The 23,078-nt window shown below is 41.9% G+C and overlaps 1 protein-coding gene across 1 annotated transcript in view; it reads left to right on the top strand.

Moving 5' to 3' along the window:
• The window catches only part of LOC112250474 (alpha-(1,6)-fucosyltransferase-like), a 152,970-nt gene that overhangs the window by 107,614 nt on the left and 22,278 nt on the right, over nt 1–23,078 (top strand). Inside the window, exons 5-6 of the mRNA XM_042321801.1 lie at nt 14,383–14,497; nt 20,487–20,724. Of these exons, the coding sequence (XP_042177735.1) occupies nt 14,383–14,497; nt 20,487–20,724 (353 nt within the window). The remainder of the gene's footprint in view (nt 1–14,382; nt 14,498–20,486; nt 20,725–23,078) is intronic.

Here is a 23,078-nt window from a genome sequence, read left to right as displayed (position 1 = left end):
TGCAGTAACATTTGATTTGATTTGACCTCTTAAAAGCCTTCCACAGGCTGCCTGCCCCCCCTCCCGCCACACACACAGAAACAACAGGAACACGCACACACTTTCCACTCCTCTCTTCCAGCGGCTCTCTCTTCCTTTGTGTTGGCCTTGAGCTCACCGAGAGCAGGGAGCGGTTGAGACATGAGACACACGTTCACCTAGTTGATGGGCCCTGTAAGACTGCAGTGTCCCCCAGCCCTCTCTCCCCTCCTCCCTCCCTTTCTCTGCCTCCTTGTTGATTTATTACTTGTAAATGGGGCAATAATTGTCCACCAATTGGAGCGAGTAATCAGTACTCAGGGCTGCTCAGCTCAGCCGCCCGTCAACTCCTGTCTCCAGCCTGCAGCTTCGAAAGTCTGCATCTGCAGCAAGCGCCGGGCAGAGGAAGCCCCCACAAGCCACACAAAAAAGGAGACGGAGCATGCATACAGAAAGACACACATACATACACACACAGACACGCGCACGTATACAACCAACAAAAGAAGCCCCCCTCTCGTCTCCCAAAGCCCACAGTGTCTGTCTGCCTATTCTCCCACACTGTAAAAAAAAATCTTTCAACTGAATATTATTAAGTAACTGGTTCCACAGTCTTTTTGTTTTGTTTACTCAACTCTTCGGTCAAAGTGTTACTTGAATTTAAAATGTTTAGTTGGCCCAAGTATAGCTCCAACATGAGAAAACTTAAAATGTGTTTCCACAAATTGTCTCATATGTTCATTCAACTAGAAATTATTATTTGGGCATCATAACAACAACAAAAAAGGTTAGGAACTAGTTACACAGGAAATGGCAAAGCGATTTATACACAGTGCACCTTTTAATCTGTTCTTGAAAGGTTCCCAGAATGTTGTGAGAACAGTCTGGTGAGAACATTGTGGGGACGTCACATTGTGGGGACAAAGAGATGTTCCCAAAACAGTTGTGTGCGGATGATTCTACAATATTTATTTTAGGGTACAAAAAAAGATTCACCTGATGTTGCACGAATGTTCCTAGAACACATTGCGTCTGTTCTTTAAAGGTTCCCAGAATGTTTCATTAGGTTGTGGGAACAGTCTGGTGGGAACATTGTTGGGACATCACAAGAGATATGTTCCCAAAACACAGTTCCAGTTGTGTGAATGATTCTTTATTTTAGGATACAAAAAACATTCACCTAAAATAATGTGGATAATTCGGAGTAATCCCAATATCATATACATTGAGTATACAAAACATTAAGAACACCTGCTCTTTCCATGACAGACTGATCAGGTGAATCCAGGTGTTAGCTATGATCCCTTATTGATGTCACTTGCTAAATCCATTTCAACCAGTGTAGATGAAGGGGAGGAGACCAGTTAAAGAAGGATTTTTAAGCCTTGAGACAATTGAGACGTGGATTGTGTATGTGTACCATTCAGAGGGTGAATAGGCAAGAAAAAATATTTAAGTGCCTTTGAATGGGGCATAGTAATAGATGCTAGAAGCACCGTTTTGTGTCATGAACTGTAAAGCTGCTAGTTGTTTTTTTGCTGAACAGTTTCCTGTGTGTATCAAGTATGGTCCCACCACTCAAAGGACATCCAGCCAACTTTACACAACTATGGGAAACATTGGAGTCAACATGGGCCAGCATCCCTGTGGAACGCTTTCAACACCTTGTAGAGTCAATGCCCTGACGTATTGAGACTGATAGAGGGCAAAAAAAGGGGGGGGGTGTTCCTAATGTTTGAAATACTGAGTCTATGTCTAAAAGACACTTTTGGAAACAGAATTTGTCAGGATATGGTACTTATCTACAAACTCAAAATATGCATTGGAAATGTTCTGTATTCTGTAGAATATATATATAAAAAAATGTGTCATGTAAATATATTCCCGATATGGACCCTTTTCACCTGGCCCATTCGCCTGATGTTACAAGAACGTTCCCCAGAAAACATTTTGTTGGAGCATCACATTGTGGGGAAAGAAACATCTTCTCAAAACACAAAAACTGTCCAGTTTGTGTGGATGATTCTACAATGTTTATTTTAGGGTGCAAAAAAACGAAATGTATGTTCCCAAAACACCAAAGCTTCCAGTTGTGCAGATGATTCTACAATGTTTATTTTATGGTGCAAAAAACCGAAATGTATGTTCCCAAAACACCAACGCTTCCAGTTGTGCAGATGATTCTACAATGTTTATTTTATGACGCAACAACTTTCACTTGTTGTTACAAGAATGATCCTAGAACACATTTCATCTGTTCTTTAAAGGTTGTGGGAATAGTCTGGTGGGAACATTGTGGGCAAATCCGAACTTTATGTTCACTTGCGACCGGTTGCTCCAGTTGGGATTTAAAAAGTTGCTCTTATAGTTGGGCATATCTACATACGACTTTGGGATCAGAATTTACACGTTGCACCGTTAAAAAATAAGACTAGCCATAGCTAAATTCGGCGTAAACAGCTTGTGTTCATGAGATTTGATGCTTCATAATGATGGTTGCTAGGCAGCACCTGTTACTAGGCTGTTTCCCTCCTCGTGGCAGTTCTAAAATTTGCGAAGCATGTCACTAAGCAAAGCCCACCACTACGCATGCACGTTTTCTTAACCACGACTGGATGGGTCAATCAATAATTCTGGGAATGAATATCACTGAATGATGAAAATATTGGAATAAAGTAGGCTAATGCAATTGAAGGCATATATCAAATTGTTGCTTACTGAAACTCCCAAAGTCATCCAACCATTTTAAATACTTTAAAGCTATTGCTTTAAAATATTATCAACTATAATGTTGGCACCGTTCTTATTGCGACAGCGTTAACGCACTGTTTTGAGACAAGTCTTGGGACTCGTCTTGATAAATCAACCAATGTCCGAATCTCAGTTTGAATATTTGGTTACAATTAGGCTGGCAAAATGTTAGCCGAATTGAGGTGAGTGTTCATGATTTGAATTTTTTTGTTTAGTTTGCTCTTCTAACAGTGTCATCAGAAAACTTTGCTATCATGTTAGCTAGCTATGTAGCCTACGCTAGCCTAATATAGCAGGTTGATTATTTTGCTTTTCACTCGCGTAAGCCTATAGGGGCTACATCCCGACTAAAAGCCCTTGACTTGTCTGATAATCAATCAATGTGATTGTGTTTCACTGAATCTCCATCTGTATATTTGGTTATCTGATCTCTGGCGATGCAAATAAGTGGAGGTGGCAACTCATCTATTAGTTTGCTAATATCTGATCAGACACATTTAGCATTCTATAGCATATACATTTATATCACAGAAACAAACAAGCGTCATAGATATTTTTAAAAATCTATCATATGTACCACTGCATCAAATCCTAATGACAGTCACATTCCTCAGTAATATGTGAGTCAACCAACTGAACTCCTCCAAGGGAACAAGACCATGGTGTTTCAAGCTGGCCTGGAGAGAACTCCAAGACCACAGAGCTGAGTAGCTAAAGCGCCTTTTTGCCGTGATCCATTCTGATTATAGGAACCGTTAAAAGTAAGTAGGAGTGAGACCATAACTGATATATATTTTCTGACCTTATCAAAGAATAACGGAGATAAAGTGGCAGTTTTCCCAAAATGGCCTTAGGCTTCAAGATTGGTATAATATGATCTATGTACTGTAGAGTCAACGAAGACCAGCCAACAGCATTATCGAGGTCACAGTGGTGTGTCAAAAGCTTTTGGTTGGTAATAAACCTAAGAGCTGTGTGAAACACAGAATCAAGTGCCTTCATGGTAGTGCTTGAGGTCTGCATATAAATGACATCCCTGTAGTCCAAGACAGAGAGGAATGTACACCATAGCAGCTCTTTCTGGCTGAGCCTTATACCAGTAATAAAACCTATTCTCAACCTGATCTTCTTTACCAGGTTCTCAAGATGACTAGTGAAGCTCTGCTCCTCATCCACCCAAACGCGCAGATATTTGTACTTCTTGTCTCGCTATATGGAATTCCCTTCCAAGGTAGTAATGACATGGTTTTCAGAGTGTTTAGTATTGGAAATTAGCATGTGTTTTGTTTAATAAGAGGAATTCAGAACAAGCTTCAATTTGCACAGATTATTTTTGATGTTAGATTTTTCAAAAGCCAAAATCAAACTGCTGCAACTTGAATAGAGACAGTGTCATTCGCATTAAACCTCAGCTGTCTCAACATGTCTCCCAATGTTGTTGATCGAGATAATAAACAACAGGGGACCGAAAATGGATCTTTGAGGCACACCTGAGTGCAGCTCTATGATGTCGGATTTACAACCATCTGCCTTAACACAATGGGTTCTACTTGACAGGTATTTCACAAACCACTCTAGAGCATGACCAGTAATCCCAATACACTTCAGTCTCTGCACCAATACAGTATGGTCCACAGTGTCCCATTCCTTTGACAAATCTATGAACAAATCTGATACACAAGGCAACTTCTTATCCAGAACACAGTAAATATCATCCAAAACCGTTCCATATTACTGTAACAGTGCTGTTGTGGCTTGTCCTGAAACCTGATTGCATACCACCCAAAATATTGTTTTCCTGGAAGTAGGCCTTAAGCTGCTTATTGACTAGGAACTCCAATACTTTTGCCAAAACAGACTATTTAGATATGGGCTTATAGTTATTCAGTAGACTGTGGTCACCTCATTTCAAAAGAAGTAGGTAAAATGCTGATTCCCACAACTTGGGGATTTCATTACAATTTATAGTGAGGTTAAATGTGCATGTTTAAAGGGGGAGCAATTATGTCTGCACATAATAATAGGCGGGGGTCTAGACCATCGGAGCCAGGGGATTTGTTTGACATCAATTGCTTTCGCCACTCTACGCACCTCTGAGACAGAGAAGGAGAACCTGGAGAAGGAGTGGACGGGGGTATCAGGTCATTTCGCAGGGGACTCATTTAGACCTTTGACCCTATCCAATAATCCACCTGCATCAAGAAAATGCTGATTAAAATCAGGTTTTCTCAGTTACCACCTACCAGCAGTTGTTTAGAAAGCTGTGCATCTATTTTGAAGGATTATTCAGATTGTCAGCAGTAGATTTGAGGGAGTGGTCTGCTTTCAGCTCTCGGGTCGTAGTCACACCCTGATTCCAAAGGCGTTTAAAAGCCATCCAATCTTCAGCCAAATCAGACCTTCTTGCTTTAGCCCACACACCATTCTGTTTCCTTATGATTTCAGCTAGTTCATCTGAGAATCAGAGTTGTCTGCCCTTAATTTGGGTATTGTTTGAAAGGGGCATGCTTGTTGCATACATCCTGGAATGCTTTGTGGAAGTAAGAAAAGGCTAATTCAACATCAGGGATGAATTCAACTCTATTGAATTAAAAACAAAATGTAAAAAAACTCTGAATATCAAACTGCTTCCAGTTCTTTTCATGATGATACTTGGAGGTAATTGTAGCAAAATAATGGCAAGTCTATGGGAAAAACACTTAAAGTTATCCGCATTTAAGAGGCATCAGGCCCTAAAAGCATTATCCTCATTGTAAGATTCAAGGGTAGACAATAGCAACATGTTAGTTTATGGCTGATCAATCAATGTGAGAAATAACCATAAAATGTTTGACTAAAATAATATGCTTATGATGTTGCACTTTTCACAAATAGGCCTAAGCTATGGTACATAAGCTACAATGAAATACCAATAAAGGCCAAGTACTGTCACGCCCTGGCCATAGAGAGGCTTTTATTCACTATTTTGGTTAGGCCAGAGTGTGACTAGGGTGGACATTTTATGTTCCTTTTTCTATGTTTTTGGATTTCTTTGTTGTTTGGCCGGGTGTGGTTCTCAATCAGAGGCAGCTGTCTTGTTGTCTCTGAGAACCATACTTTTGAGAACCATACTTTGGTAGCTTTTTCCCACTGGGTTTTTGTGGGTAGTTAATTTCTGTTTAGTGTGTATTGCACCTGACGGAGCTGTTTCGGTTGTCTCTTTGCTGTTTTGCAGTTTAGTGTTCAGTTTGGAATAAACATGATGAACACGTACCACGCTGCGCTTTGGTCCTCACCTTCTTCTACCAACGGCCGGTACAAGTACACTGTAAAACCGAATAAGTTAGCAGAACTCAATACATTTGTGGCAACTAATTGCTTCGTTTTTGTTGTTATTATGAAACTTAAAATTATTGATTGGGGCGGCAGGTAGCCTAGTGGTTAGAGCGTTGGACTAGTAACCAAAATGTTGCAAGATCGAATCCCTGAGCTGACAAGGTAAATATGTCATTCTGCCCCTGAACAAGTCAGTTAACCCACTGTTCCTAGACTGTCATTGAAAATAAGAATTTGTTCTTAACTGACTTTCTTAGTTAAAAAATACACAGTACTCAATTTCTGTTAATTAATATACATTTTTGATTACAGAGAGCTTAATTAAGTCATTAGAATGAACTTTATTACTATGATCTACAGTAACTTAAAATATATCAATTCAACTCATTATGTTTAAGTAAACATAACACACCACTTTCAAGTAGTTTTTCTACAAACTTCATGTTGTATGAACTTAATATTTTAGTGAAATGCTTACATCCTAGCCATTAACCTGTAATCAATTATTGCAACAACTAAGTTGCAACAACTAATATGCAAATTAAAAACTAGAACTTACTTAAATCAAAAGGTAGTTGTGCATCTAATCAAAAACTTTGTGGCCACTGATTGCGTAGGTTTTCTTTAGTAGCACTGACTCAAACAGAATAATTGCAATGTTAAAAAATAAAAAAAACATGTACAAATGAATGCTTTTAAACCAGGAATAATATGGATTTATTGCTGCAGTAACAATAACAATCAGAGTACATTTAAAGAGAATACAGGAAAAGGTTTACATGTTAGAGAACACAGTGCAAGGTTCCACAATTAAATTGACCCCAATTACAGATTGGAGTCAATGTGGCAATGTCTCAGTGGAGGTCAGGTTTGGGTCAGTCATTTTCAATTCAGTCGATTTGGTAAGTAAACTGAAATTTTAATATTTTCCTCATTGCCTCCTTTGAGGAAAACATTTGAATTTCAGTTCACTTCCTGGATTAACTGAATTTAAAATGGAATTGACCCGACCCTGACCTCCACTGAGACATTGCTCCATATGTAAGCCCGAAAAAATAATTGGCAGTGCTAGGCCTATTCAAGTGCTGCGTGTTACAAGCAGTGGACAACATGCTTGAAAGAAAACTAACAGCGGTAGAAGTATTCAAGTGCCATGTTAATAACGGTAGACAACATACTAATTATCTCAATGCATTTGAGCAAGGAAATAATAAGTTAAGGAAAACGGCAGATCTAAGAAGCACCAAGACCTACAATTATTAGCCTACATACTGCAAAGGTTAACTGTTAAAGAGAACACTTTACAGTAGCACTTCCACCATGGTTGGGGTCAATTCCTTTTCAATTCAGGAAGTAAGCTAACATTTCAATATCAATTCCAATTTTTTTCATTGCCTCCTATAAAATGAAATTAGAACTGGAATTTCAGTTTACTTCCTGAATTGAAATGGAATTGACCCCAACCCTGGTAGAGGTGCTACTGTAATGATGATTAGGGGGTAAGAGAAAGTGTCTTTTGTGGTTCCTTTCGTTCAAAAAAATGCAACAATGTCAACAAATAATAGTTGGGATTTAAAAGCAGGATTTTCTGAATGAACTTGAACGTGTTGGACAGTTCTTTCGGATAACTGAGATGTAGAGCATAAATCAGACCAAACATTACCCAGGAAAGCATCCGCCAGTCTGGGGAGGTCAATCACCACAACTTCACTCTCCAGGACGACAGATCTTGACCGGATTGTAGTGGACTGGATTTTCTGTGTTGTCAACAACGATTGTCAGCAGGGCTACCGGTGAGTCACCAACCTCTGGTTCGTCTGAATCCAAATGAGAATACTAGACAGATATGTTATATAGCAATATATCTACACTGACTTATGGTTGGCTAGATTGACCATACTCGCCCATCTAATCATCTGAGATCACCTCAGGAGCTGGAGTGGGTTGATTGGGAATGGGCACAATAATACAATATTACTGGAATGACAGAAAACCTACCTAGCATGTTTTGCTTACTAGCGTAGCAACACAGGAAGAGCACAGAGAACAGTTGTACACCTTGTGTGGGCATCATGTGTTCCTAAAGGGATACATGAATGTACATTTTATGACATCTGCTTACCCGATATAACCTGGTACCAGAGAAAGATTTTAAATATTTCACTGAGGTCGGTTTAATTAGGAACATGGTACAATGAAACCAGTGGAATAGTTCCAAAAGGGCAAACTATCAGGTGCCTTTTTAAATTCTTATCAAGCCTAGTCCTGGACTAAAAAGCAAGCTCAATGGAGAATCTCCATAGAAATAATTTTAGTCCAGGACTAGGCTTAATCTGTGTCTGGGACATCTCCCCTCAAGGTTTAGTAAGTAGTTGATAATTGCATTAGACCAAGATCTGAATTCAGTATAATGTGGAGTCCTCCGTCTTACCTGTAGATCATGACACCTCAGAATGTCAACCAAAGTGTCAGCAGTCCTTCCAGTCTTCGATGCCATCTGTCTGTACAAGGTCATTAACCGAGGGGTGTGACGGTCAATCTCAGCATAGAAGATGTTTGGCAGGTTCTGGTTTGTAATTCGCTAGAACTCTGCATACACCCACACTTGGAATAGACATAATTTTGAATTTTTCACAGGTTTTGAATACTGTATCACAATTTAATTCAGTAGAACTAATATATTAATACAGCATTGCAATTTTACAATTTTACCTGCGGCTCCATGCTCAGAGCAGTCCAGAGATCAAGGAACTCCTTTACAATTTGAGTGTCGGTGACTATACCCTGGCACCGCAGGGCGAATGTGTTCTGCATCTTCCTATCGATCTTCCTTTCGTCTTCTGAACTTCTTGGACCATTACCTGTCTCAGCGATTTACGACTCCCTGAGTCCTTTCCAAGGTGGAGGTTTGGCAGGAAGTTCACTTCAGCCCACTTACCTAGGTCTCTTTATGTTTGAGTGCGGTGGTTCATTCTCTGGATTGCTTCTCCTTCTTTTTCCTGTGTTTACGGAGACCTGACATCCTCCTCTCCTCATCTTGATTCTGTATTTATCCATATTGAATTTGATGCTGTTCTTCCATCGATTCCAACCAGTTTCAGATTATGCCTCTTTTAGACAGGGGTGTTTCGAAACAAGAGCTTCAGCTGACTTTAGCTAGCTAACATTAGCTCTAGCCAGCTAACTTACCTGGTGCCTAGCTAAATAGCTAATGTTAGCCCTGCCTGGCACTTGCCAGTTAACCAGATTACTAGCTTGACAGATATCCATTCGATGCTCGACAAATCATACAATCACAACAGAGTTAAAAATCATGAATACATTTTTACCATTAATAAAGTATCCACTGTCGTAGGGACCATCCACGATGTTGGAAAGATTTTGAAATGCTTGCCTTTGAACGTCGACGTACACTACCGGTCAAAAGTTTTAGAACACCTACTCATTCAAGAGTTTCTTTATTTTTACTATTTTCTACATTGTAGAATACTAACGAAGACATTAAAACTATAAAATAACACATATGGGATCATGTAATAACCAAAAAAGTGTTAAACAAATCAGAATCTATTTTTATTTGTGTCACGGCTGGCTGAAGGACTGGACCAAGGTGCAGCATGGTAAGCGTACATTTTAACTTTATTTAAAAATGAAGCCGACAAATGAAGAACAAACCCAACCGTGAAGCTTTGGGCTATGTGCCCTGAACAAAGACAAAGTTAACTTCCCACAAAACAGGTGGGAGAAAAGGGTACCTAAGTATGATTCTCAATCAGAGACAATGATAGACAGCTGTCCCTGATTGAGAACCATACCAGGCCAAGACATAAAAATACAAAACATAGAAAAAAGGACATAGAATGCCCACCCTAGTCACACACTGGCCTAACCAAAATAGAGAATAAAAAGCCTCTCTATGGCCAGGGCGTGACAATTTGAGTATAATATATATTTGAGATTCTTCAAATAGCCACCCTTTGCCTTGACAGCTTTGCACACTCTTGGCATTCTCTCAACCAGCTTCACCTGGATTGCTTTTCCAACCGTGTTGAAGGAGTTCCCACATGCTGAGCACTTGTTGGCTGCTTTTCCTTCATTCTGCGATCCGACTCATCACAAACCATCTCAATTGGGTTGAGGTTGGGGGTTTGTGGAGACCAGGTCGTCTGATGCAGCACTCCATCACTCTCCTTCATGGTAAAATATCCCTTACACAGACTGGAGGTGTGTTGGGTCATTATCCTGATGAAAAAACAAATGACAGTCCCACTAAGCCCAAACCAGATGGGATGGCATATCGCTGCAGTGCGCCTTGAATTCTAAATAAATCACAGACAGTGTCACCAGCAAAGCACCCCCACACCATAACACCTCCTCCTCCATGCTTCACGGTGGGAAATACACATGCGGAGATCATCAGTTTACCCACACAGCGTCTCACAACGACACCAGATCAAAGGACAAATTTCCACTGGTCTAATGTCCATTGCCCGTGTTTCTTCTTCTTATTGGTATCCTTTAGTAGTGGTTTATTTGCAGAAATTTGACCATGAAGGCCTGATTCACACAGTCCCCTCTGAAAAGTTTATGTATTTTCTCTTTGCTTATGTCACAATCGTCGTAATGAGTGGACCAAGGCACAGAGTGAGTATAGTTCCACATCTTTATTACGGTGAAACTTTGAACAAAAAACAATAAACCAACAAAGAAATGTGAAAGTAGTGATGCACAAACACAAAACAATATCCCACAAAACACAGGTGGGGAAATGGCTACCTAAATATGATCCCCAATCAGAGGCAACGATAAACAGCTGACTCTAATTGGGAATCATATTAGCACCAATATAGAAATAGACATACTAGAACAGCCCCTAGTCACACCCTGACCTACTACACCATAGAGAACCAAGGGCTCTCTATGGTCAGGGTGTGACAGCTTATTTGAGCTGTTCTTTACATTTCTGAGGCTGGTAACTCTAATGAACTTATCCTCTGCAGCAGAGGTAAATCTCGGTTTCCTTTCCTGTGGCGGTCCTCATGAAAGCCAGTTTTATCATTGCGCTTGATGGTTTTTGCTACTGCCCTTGAAGAAACATTCAAAATTCTTGAAATTTTCCAGATTGACTGACCTGTCATATTTCTTTGGTTATTTGAGCTGTTCTTGCAATAATATCGATTTAACAAATCTCTATTCTGTATACCACCCTTACCTTGTCACATCACAACTGATTGGCTCAAACGCATTAAGAAGGAAAGAAATTCTACAAATTAACTTAAGGCACGCCTGTTAATTGAAATGCATTCCAGGTGACTACCTCATGAAGCTGGTTGAGAGAATGCCAAGAGTGTGCAAAGCTGTCATCAAGGCAAAGGGTGGCTACATTGAATAATCTCAATCTGAAATATATTTTGATTTCTTTAACACGTTTCTGGTTACTACATGATTCCATATTTCATAGTTTTGATGTCTTTCTATGTAGAAAATAGTAAAATAAAGAAAAACCCTTGAATGAGTAGGAGTCCAAACTTTTGACTGGTACTATATTATACTTTTTTCCCCCCTGAGCTTTCTTTTATCTCCTAGATGTAGGACAGACACTTCAAAACCATATTCCTTATGATTTATTTTTTGACTGTCTTTTTTTGCCATTTATGAATGTGTTATTCAATGCGTTGCGTCAGCTTAGACCCCCCCCACACACACATTTTTTAAGAAACCAGATTGGACTATAAATGTAACATTTAGTCATACAAACCAAACCATATTTTTACACTTCATATGTGGACAATCTGTACATGTGTGGTTTGAACCTGCAATGTGTAGCTCTAAAGGTAAGCCTTTCATCCTCTTCTCCACCATCTTGTTTTTTCAGTGTGGCAGTATGGTCAATCTTTAGCCTTCTTAGACATTAATAAAGAAATACTGGTAAGTAGGTTATTCACCAACCTCTTATTTTAATTTTTATTTCTCCTTTATTTAACCAGGTAGGCCAGTTAAGAACAAGTTCTCATTTACAACTGCGACCTGGCCAAGATAAAGCAAAGCAGTGTGACAGAAACAACAACAGAGTTACACATAAACAAACATACAGTCAATAACACAAAATAATAGAAAAATCTGTGTACAGTGAGTGCAAATGTAGAAGATTCTGTATACATCTGGCCCTTCTTGGACACTGTGCTAACAAACCTCCAAATGAGCTTCAACGCCATAGAACACTCCTTCCGTGGCCTCCAACTGCTTTTAAATGCTAGTAAAACTATGTGCATGCTCTTCAACCGATTGCTGCCCGCACCCGCCCGCCTGACTAGCATCACTACTCTGGACGGTTCTGACTTAAAATATGTGGACAACTACAAAAATCTAGGTGTCTTGTTAGACTGTAAACTCTCCTTCCAAACTCACATAAGTATCTCCAATCAAAAATTTAATCCAGAATTGGCTTCCTATTTCGCAAAACAAAGAATCCTTCCCTCATGCTGCTAAACATACCCTCGTAAAACTGACTATCATACCGATCCTTTTCATTTACAAAATAGCCCCCAACACTCAGCAAACTGGATGTAGTCTATCACAGTGCCATCCGTTTTATCACCAAAGCCCCATATACTACCCACCACTGCAACCTGTATGCTCTCGTTGGCTGGCCCTCACTACATATCCGTCACCAAACCCACTGGCTCCAGGTCATCTATAAGTCTTTGCTAGGTAAAGCCCCGCCTTATCTCAGCCCACTGGTCACCATAGCAACACCCACCCGTAGCACGCGCTCCAGCAGTTATATTGCACTGATCATCCCCAAAGCCAGCACCTCCTTTGCTGCCAGTGACTGGAACGAATTGCAAAAATCCCTGAAGCTGGAGTCTATCTGAGCAGCTAACCGATCGCTGCAGCTGTACATAGTCCATCTGTAAATAGCCTACCCAATCTACCTACCTCATCCCCATATTGTTTTTATTAACTTTTCTGCTCTTTTGCACACCAGTATCACTACTTGCACATCATCATCTGCTCATCTATCACTCTCGTGTTAATCTGCTAAATTGTAATTACTTCGCTACTATGGCCTATTTATTGCCTTAACTCCTCATGCCATTTGCACACACTGTATATAGACTTTCTTTTTTTTCTATTGTGTTATTGACTCTACGCTTGTTTATTCCATGTGTAACTCTGTGTTGTCGTTTGTGTCGCACTGCTTTGCGTCATCTTGGCCAGGTCGCAGTTGTAAATGAGAACTTGTTCTCAACTAGCTTACCTGGTTAAATAAAGGTGAAATATATATATATATATACATATATTTTAATTCAGGAAAAACTATTGTATTTAACATAGTGATTAAGGAGTAACAATAAAACAGAATAATATGCCCCACCAACAGTAGACAACAGAAAAACCTCAAATCAAATCAATATTGAGAGAATAATCAATGTGACTGATAACTGGCAAAGGCATGGTACCATAGCAGGAAGATTGGAATGCCATGAACCAAGATGTTGTGCATTCAAATCCTAGGTGAGGACCTGTTGAATAATAATTACTGTGGACAATGTAATTATGTATGTCAACATGTGTCAAATATGTATGTTAAAAGTACTGTGTGTGTAACCAGTTGCACAGACTTTTTTAGTTAAGATGCCCAAATAATCATGTTTAGTTGAGTGAACATATGAGACAAGTTGAGCAAACACATAATTTGAAATGGACTTTTGCCAAAGTTTTCTCAATTTGTAGCTAAGTTTGGGCGACATTTTTTTAAACATTTGGTAACACGTGTAACCAGTTACTTAGTAATGATTAGTTGAAACAACTAGATTAGTATATATTTTATTTTATTTACAGTCTATGTTAACTCAGTGACAAGCGGAGAGTTGTAGTTATCTCACAGGGAGACTGATATATCCCTGGTGGGTTCTGGGTAAAGGAGTTTGACATGGCTTCACATCAAACACACACGTTGTGGTTTAAGATTAAAAATGGAAGCATGAGTGATGATTATGTCTTGCCAGAGGACGCGTGTGCATGTGTGTACGTGCACAAGTGTATGTGTGTGTAAGTGTGCATGGGTACTTGTGCTCAGGAGGTTTCCCACACTGAGGATGTGACTGATTTGGGTCACTGAAATTAATTGAGCCATGCTGGTTTTTAGAGATGGGAAACTGCTGTATATGTGTGTCTGTGCTATGTAGCACACTGGACTTATGGGTTTCTTTTTTTGTGTGTGTGTGTGTGTGTGTGTGTGTGTGTGTGTGTGTGTGTGTGTGTGTGTGTGTGTGTGTGTGTGTGTGCGTGCAGGTCTATCATGACAGACCTGTACTACCTCAGCCAGGCTGATGGAGTGGGAGACTGGAGAGTGAAGGAGGCCAGGGACCTGTCTAACCTGGTGCAGAGCAGGATCACCTACCTACAGGTACACACACATACACACACACACAGACACAAACACACACACACACGCACACACAAACACTCTTTCTCACACCTGCTCTTCTCTACCTAACACAAGCCAAACCTGTCAGAATCACCATAGATGAAACACATCGTGTCTAAGGGTCTGACTGCTGTCTAATCCCTGTATATCATCTATCCTTTCACACACACACACCCACCATCCTCCGACCCTATCCACTTTCTGTTATCCCCTCATATACCCTCCACCCCTAGTGACCCAGGAGTCTCCCCTCAGCCCTCCTCCCTTTCCCAGTTTGCATGCAGCAGGCCTGGGGTGGGGCTGTGCGGCGCTGGGCCCTGCAGCATTAATGAGCCTTGGTGTTTGATGAAGAGAGCCAGAGTGAGTGTGGCTGGGAGGAGACGCCATAGCTAACAGCTGCTGTCACCACCGCTGAGGGATCACACAGCTCCAGCGGCCGCCATCACTAATTCATCAACCACACACAGTCCTCACAGGCTGGCAGACACACAAACACACACACACACTTAGGGAGCCAGGGACCCGTCTACCTCTTACACTTCTGTCAGTAACATCAATCCCAGGTCTACAAACACACACAGACACACACGGATGTGCATGAGCACATATACACACTCCTACACACACACACACACACCCACACACCCACACCACCCTTCCCCCACACCACCAACTTCAGCCCCTGTGCCCTTCGGCCCTGGCCCGGCTGACTCCATCAACCTGTCTGTCTGTCTGTCTGTCTGTCTGTCTGTCTGTCTGTCTGTCTGTCTGTCTGTCTGTCTGTCTGTCTGTCTGTCTGTCTGTCTGTCTGTCTGTCTGTTTGTCTGTCTGTCTGTCTGTCTGTCTCACTGCGCCCTCTTCAATGAGAGCACAGTGGCCTTTACTAGGTGTCATTTTGTTCAGTGTCACACAGTACCACCTTGTCACAGACACAAACACACAGTACCTCCTCCATTTTCAGCCTTCCACTTTCACTTGTTCTTCTATAGCACACCATCAGCTCTGAACCAGCTGATTATAGGTCATATTTAATGAGTCACCCTCTCTCTCTCTCTCTTTCTCACTCACTCACATGCACATTTTCAGTCTACTGTATTTTAACTAGAAAATGCAGTTTTTGAAGGGCTACTTAACCTATAGCAGTAAGGGTCAGCCTTGGTATTTCACTCTCTCCATAATTACCATTGAACTTTGTCTCCTAGCACATCTGAATCGCATGAATCTGTCATTTTTAAACAACCAAAGTAGTTCAGAGTTTGTGCGCTTATGGTTGTTTGTCGTTCTGATTTAACGCCATGCTCCAAAAGAGATGGGTGTAAAATGGGTGTAAAACTGCCTTTCAAGTCGTTGTTGTTGAGACTCGCAACAACACACCAGATTATTAGTATTTAAATCAAACGTAGTTTACAAACGTTCAATGAGGAAGGCTGGTCTGGATGCTTGTTTATAATCATCCATTAAGCATAACATAATCCACTTAATTTCCATTTCTACTGGCATAGTCGGATTGAATACAAATGTACACTATATATACAAAAGTATGTGGACACCCCTTCAAATTAGTGCTGTTATTGTGAAGTGGAAACGTCTAGGAGCAACAACGGCTCAGCCACAAAGTGGTAGGCCAAACAAGAACGGGACCGCCAAGGGCTGAAGCGCATAACGTGTAAAAAATCTGTTCTCGTTTGCAACACTCGCTACCGAGTTCCAAACTGCATCTGGAAGCAACGTTAGCACAAGAAATGTTCAAATGGGTGCTTCATGAAATGGGCTTCCATGGCCGAGCAGCTGGACACAGGCTTAAGATCACCATGCGCAATGCCAAGTGGTGACTGAAGTGGTGTAAAGCTTGCAGCAATTGGATTCTGGAGCAGTGTACATGCATTCTCTGGAATGATGAATCACGCTTCACCATCTGGCAGTCCAACTGATGAATCTGGTTTGGCGGATGCCAGGAGAACACCCCAATGCATAGTGCCAGCTGTAAAGTTTGGTGGAAGAAGAATAATGGTCTGGGGCTGTTTTTCATTGTTCAGGCCCCTTAGTTCCATTGAAGGGACATCTTAATCTACAGCATACAATGACATTCTAGATGATTCTGTGCTTCCAACTTTGTGGCAACAGTTTGGGGAAGGCCCATTCCTGTTTCAGCATGACAATGCCCCCCGTACACAAAGCAATATCCAAATAGAAGTGGTTTGTCGAGATCGCTGTGGAAGAACTTGATTGGCCTGTTCAAAACCCTGACCTCAACCCCATTGGACACCTTTGGGGTGAATTGGCACGCTGACTGTGAGCCAGGCCCATTTGCCCAACATCAGTGCCCAACCTCACAAATGCTCTTGGGGCCGAAAGGAAGCAAGCAATGGTCCAACATCTAGTGGAAAGCATTCCCAGAAGAGTGGAGGCTGTTACAGCAGCAAAGGGGGGACCAACTTCATATTAATGCCCATGATTTTGGAATGAGATGTTTGATGAGGAGGTGTCCACATACTTTTGGTCATGTAGTGTATCATCAACACAGTCTTGCCTCTTCTCCTCTTTCCTATTAGCCATCTGCGGAATCTCATTCACCTATTTACCTTATAGCATATAAGCATGGCACAATAATGCACATTCCTCACACTTGCTGTTTAACCTATGGGCTCACTCCTGCAATTATCACTTACCCATGTTCTCTCACTTGCTGTTTTTCAGCAGTTTCGACAACCATCCTCCTCCCCACAACCAACAGCTATAATAACCTTAAGGCCCGTCATTGGAACTCCTTTCCCCCAGCGGAGGTGTCTCAATGCCAAAAGCCTCGCATAGGGCTACCTGCCATCACATCATCTGAGACAAGGCCGCACACCAAACAATTTAATTAAATCTCATATTACATTCCATCTTTGTTATTTATTCAGTAAAGCCTGTACTCGATTCAACTGTAAGTGTGATACCTATGGGGCCAATATGGAGAAGAGGAGCGATATTTACCTCAAACACACACACACACACACACAGATTCCTCAAAGGAAATCTTCCCAGTGGCTTGTTTGTTGCTTCGTTGACATCTGCTTGTGTTGTTCAGGTTATTATTGAACGTCGGCGGTAATACATTTGGAACATGAAGGAACATTAGCTCTCCTCTAGTTTTTAAACAGACAAGCGGTGTGATAACGTTCGCACTTGCCAGACGCCTTGCCGCCATGATCACCGCCAACCAGTTTCAGCTGTGACAGCCTAATGAGCAAAACACTCGCAATGCAGAGTAAATTGCTATTTAGAAAGATGTTGGCACAAGTTGGTGCGGAGTGAGGAGAAGAAGATGGGGAACCAAAGATGGTAGATAAATTAAGTTCACTCAGGCCATTTACTCTGGATCACTGCTACTCTAACTTCCACGATGCATACAAAGCCCTCCTCTCCCAACCTTCCTTCGGGCAAATCTGACCATGACACCAAACTCAAACAGGATGTAACTGTGACAAGGACTATTCAACGCTGGTCTGACCAATCGGTATCCACACTTCAAGATTGTTTTGATCACATGGACTGGGGCATGTTCCGGGTAGTCTCGGAGTAAAAAAAAAAAAAAAGATTTATACACTTATTCGGTGAGTGAGTTTATAAAGAAGTGCATAGGAGATGCTGTACCCACTGTGACTATTAAAACCTACCCTAACCAGAAACCGTGGATAGATGGCGGTATTCACGCAAAACTGAAAGCGTGAACCACCGCATTTAATCATGGTAAGTTGACTAGGAATATGGCCGAATACAAACAGTGTAGTTATTCCCTCCGCAAGGCAATCAAACAAGCGAAATGTCAGGATAGAGACAAAGTGGAATCACAATTCAACGGCTCAGACACGAGACGAATATGGCAGGGTCTACAGACAATCACGGACTACAAAAAGAAAACCAGCCACATCACGGACAACGACGGCTTGCTTCCAGACAAACTAAAACCATCTTTGCCCGCTTTGAGGATAACACTGACGCAGCCCAGTACCAAGGACTGTAGACTCTCCTTCTCCGTGGCCATCGTGAGTAAGACATTTAAACGTGTTAAACCTCGCAAGGATGCCGGCCCAGACAGCATCCCTACCCGCTTCCTCAGAGCATGCAGAGATCAGCTGGCTGGTGTGTTTACGGACATATTCAATCTCTCCCTATCTCAGTCTGCTGTCCCCACTGGCTGCCCCCAGGTGGTGGAGGTAGGAAACAACATCTCCACTTTTCTGATCCTCAACACTAGGGCCCCACAAGGGTGCATGCTTAGCCCCCTCCTGTACTCCCTGTTCACCCATGACTACGTGGCCATGCACGCATCCAACTCAATCATCAAGTTTGCAGACTACACAACAGCAGTAGGCTTGATTACCAACAACGAAGAGACAGCCTATAGGGAGGAGGTGAGGGCACTCAGAGTGTGATGTCAGGAAAACAACCTCTCACTCAATGTCAACGAAACAAAGGAGATGATCGTGGACTTCAGGAAACAGCAGAGGGAGCACCCCCCTAACCAAATCGATGGGAGGAAAGTTGTATGTTCCTCAGCTTACACATTACAGACAAACTGAAATGGTCCACCCACACAGACAGTGTGGTGAAGAAAGTGCAATAGGGCCTCTTCAACCTCAGGAGGCTGAAGAAATTTGGCTTGTCACCTAAAACCCTCACAAACTTTTACAGATGCACAATTGAGAGCATCCTGTCGGCTGCATCACCGCCTGGTACTGCAACTGCTCCAACCATAACCGCAGGGGTCTCCAGAGGGTGGTGCGGTCGGTACAACACATCACTGGGGGAAAACTACCTGCCCTCCAGGATACCTACAGCACCCGATATCAAAGGAAAGCCAAAAAGATCATCAAGGCCAACAACCACCCGAGCCACTGCCTGTTCACCTCGCTGCCACCCAGAAGCGAGGTCAGTACAGATGCATCAAAGCTGTGGGCGAGAGACTGGAAAATAGCTTCTATCTCAGAAACTCAAACAGGATGTCAAACAGCCATCACTAACACAGTGAGGCTGCTGCCTACATACAGACTTGAAATTATTGGCCACTTTAATAAATGGATCACTCTTCACTTTAATAATACTACTTTAATAATGTTTACATATCTCGTATTACTCATCTCATATGTATATACTGTATTTTATACCATCTTTTGCATCTTGCATATGCTCTGTCATTGCTCATCCATATATTTATATGTATATATTCTTATTCCTTTCCTTTACCTTAGATTTGTGTGTATTAGGTAGTTGTTGTAGAATTGTTAGATTACTTGCTAGATATTGCTGCCCTGTCGGAACTAGAAGCACAAGCATTTCGCTACACTCACAATAGCATCTGCTAACCATGTGTATGTGACCAATAAAATTTGATTTGATTGGATTGAAAACATTTTTTAGTTCCTGTCTACTTAAGGGGGTGGCTCTCCCATAGACAACAATGCGATAGCAGCTGGGTCTGGTCTACTTAGTTTACTGATTTCCATTGAAACAGAAATAATGAGGGAGTGGGATATCTCGCTTCCTCTTCTGTCTCTGTGGGGCACGACGCAGCGCCGCATGGCATCATTTTGCCACCGCTCATCTGATGAGGTGTAGTTGAATACGGTGGAATGGTCTCACGTCGTGATTTACAGGTGCCATTTTGAGAGAATGCTTTTTTTCTCTGGCTCATATTTCGGGAGATGTCTTTGTCATGAGAGACAGAGAGTGGAAGAGAGTAAAAGAGAGCGAGAGATATAGGCAAATTGTGTTAGCATAAATTAGAGAACAATGCTCAGAAAGCCATTTTGGGCCCTCCAGAGGTCAAGTGGTCAAATGTATGTTCTTACACCCATATGTCTCTCTCCCCCATCCCCCTCTGTCGTTTTCTTCACTCCCACTCTCTCCGCTCTGTCTCAATCTGTCTCTCTCTCCCTCTCATCCTCCCTCTCTCTACCTCTACCTCTCCCTCCCCCCTCATCAGAACCCCCAGGACTGCAGCAAGGCACGTAAGCTGGTGTGTAACATCAACAAGGGCTGTGGCTATGGCTGTCAGCTGCACCACGTGGTCTACTGCTTCATGATCGCATACGGCACCCAGCGCACCCTCATCCTGGAGTCCCACAACTGGCGCTATGCCACGGGTGGCTGGGAGACCGTCTTCCACCCCGTCAGCAACTCCTGTACCGACCGCACTGGGGTGTCTACAGGGCACTGGTCAGGTAGGCAGGGTGCACGCTGTCTGGTGAGCAGCCAGGTATTTATAGTTTGGCCCGGTTCTATAGCTAGGGTTGAACCATTGAGGTATCTGCATTATGGTGCATTTACATTTTTTATTAATTTTTTTATTTAACCTTTATTTAACTAGGCAAGTCAGTTAATAACAAATTCTTATTTACAATGACGAGCCTATCCCAGCCAAACCTGGAAGACGCTGGGCCAATTGTGCGCCGCCCTATGGGACTCCCAATCACAGCCGGATGTGATGCAGCCTGGATTCAAACCAGGGACTGCAGTGATGCCTGCAATACTAACATAATTGACACATCCTGTTTGCAACAAGGCAATAAAGTAACACTGAAAAAAAATAACAGTTTGTCCTGAACACAAAGTGTTATGTTTGGGGAAAATGCAATACAACACATTACCAGTGGTACTACTCTGTACTTCGTTACTATTTAGATTTTTGACTACTTTTACTTTTACTTCTCTACATTCCTTAAGAAAAATAATGTACTTTTTATTCAATACATTTTCCCTGACACACAAAAGTACTCGTTACATTTTAAATGCTTAGCAGGACAGAGAACATCCCTGGTCATCTCTAATGCCTCTGATCTGGCGGACCCACTAAACACAAATGCTTTGTTTGTAAATGATGTCTGAGTGTTGAAGTGTGCCTCTGGCTATTCATACATTTAAAAAAAACAAGAAAATTGTGGCATCTGCTTTGCTTAATATAAGGAATTTTCTATTATTCATACTTTTACTTTTACTTTTGATACTTAAGTATATTTGAGCAATTACATTTACTTTTGATACTGAAGTATGTTTAAAACCAAATACTTTTAGACTTTTACTCAAGTAGTATTTTACTGGATGACTTTCACTTTTACTTGAGTCATTATCTATTAAGGTATCTCTATTTTTACTCAAGTATGACAATTGGACACTTTTTCCACCGCTGCACATTACTTAGTGCCACTCTGCATATTTTTAAGAATAGTGGTGGCTGCATCATCTTATGGCTATGCTTGTAATCGTTAAGGATTGAGGAGTTTTTCAGGATAAAAAATAAACAGAATGGAGCTAAGCACAGGCAAAATCCTAGAGGAAAATCTGGTTCAGTATGCTTTCCACCAGACACTGGAAGATTTGTTCACCTTTCAGCAGGACAATAACCTAAAACACAAGGGCAAATCTACACTGGAGTTGCTTAGCAAGAAGACAGTGAATGTTCCTGAGTGGCCAAGTTGCAGTTTTGACATAAATTGGTTCAACAATCTATGGCAAGACTTGAAAATGGTTGTCTAGCAATGATCAACAACCAATTTGACAGAGCTTGAATAATTCTTTAAAAGAATAATGGGCAAATGTTGCACAATCCAGGTGTGGAAAGCTCTTAGACATGTACCCAGCAAGATTCCGAGCTGTAATAGCTGGCAAAAGTGATTTTAACATGTACAGTTGAGGTCGGAAGTTTACCTACACTTAGGTTGGAGTCATTAAAACTCGTTTTTCAACCACTCCACAAATGTCTTGTTAACAAACTATAGTTTTGGCAAGTTGGTTAGGACATCTACTTTGTGCATGACACAAGTGATTATTACAACAATTGTTTACAGACAGATTATTTAACTTATAATTCACTATATCCCAATTCCAATGGGTCAGAGGTTTACATACTGTAACGATCGTCTGTGGTAGAAGAAGGTGAGGACCAAAGCGCAGCGTAGTAAGTGTTCATATTTTTTATAAAAGAACTGAACACTGAACAAAACAATAAACGACAAACGAACAGTCCCGTAAGGTGAATGAAAAAAACACTAAACAGGAAATATTCACCCACAAAACACAGGTGGAAAAAGGCTACCTAAGTATGATTTTCAATCAGAGACAACGAACGACACCTGCCTCTGATTGAGAACTATACCAGGCAAAACACATAAACACAACCTAGAAAAGCGAACAGACTGCCCACCCCAACTCACGCCCTGACCATACTAACACAAAGACAAAATAAAGGAACTAAGGTCAGAACGTGACAGTACCCCCAAGGTGCGGACTCTGGCCGCAAAACCGGAACCTTTGGGGAGGGTCTGGGTGGGCGTCTGTCCGCGGTGGCGGCTCTGGCGCGGGACGTGGACCCCACTCCATCATAGTCTCGGCCTACTGAAGTGGTGCCCCTGGCGCGGCGACCACCGCCGCCGACCCTGAACTGGGGACCCCTGCAGCGGGATTCCGGCAGCCCCGGACAGGCAGGAGACTCCAGCAGCGCCGGAGTGAAGGGCGATTCCGGCAGCGCCGGGGGGAGGATCATACCAGCAGCGCCGGAGGGAAGGGTCATACCGGCTGT

The sequence above is a fragment of the Oncorhynchus tshawytscha genome, linkage group LG05 (genome assembly GCF_018296145.1).
Source record: "Oncorhynchus tshawytscha isolate Ot180627B linkage group LG05, Otsh_v2.0, whole genome shotgun sequence".
Taxonomy (NCBI): domain Eukaryota; kingdom Metazoa; phylum Chordata; class Actinopteri; order Salmoniformes; family Salmonidae; genus Oncorhynchus; species Oncorhynchus tshawytscha.
This window is presented reverse-complemented; position numbering and strand designations above follow the sequence as displayed.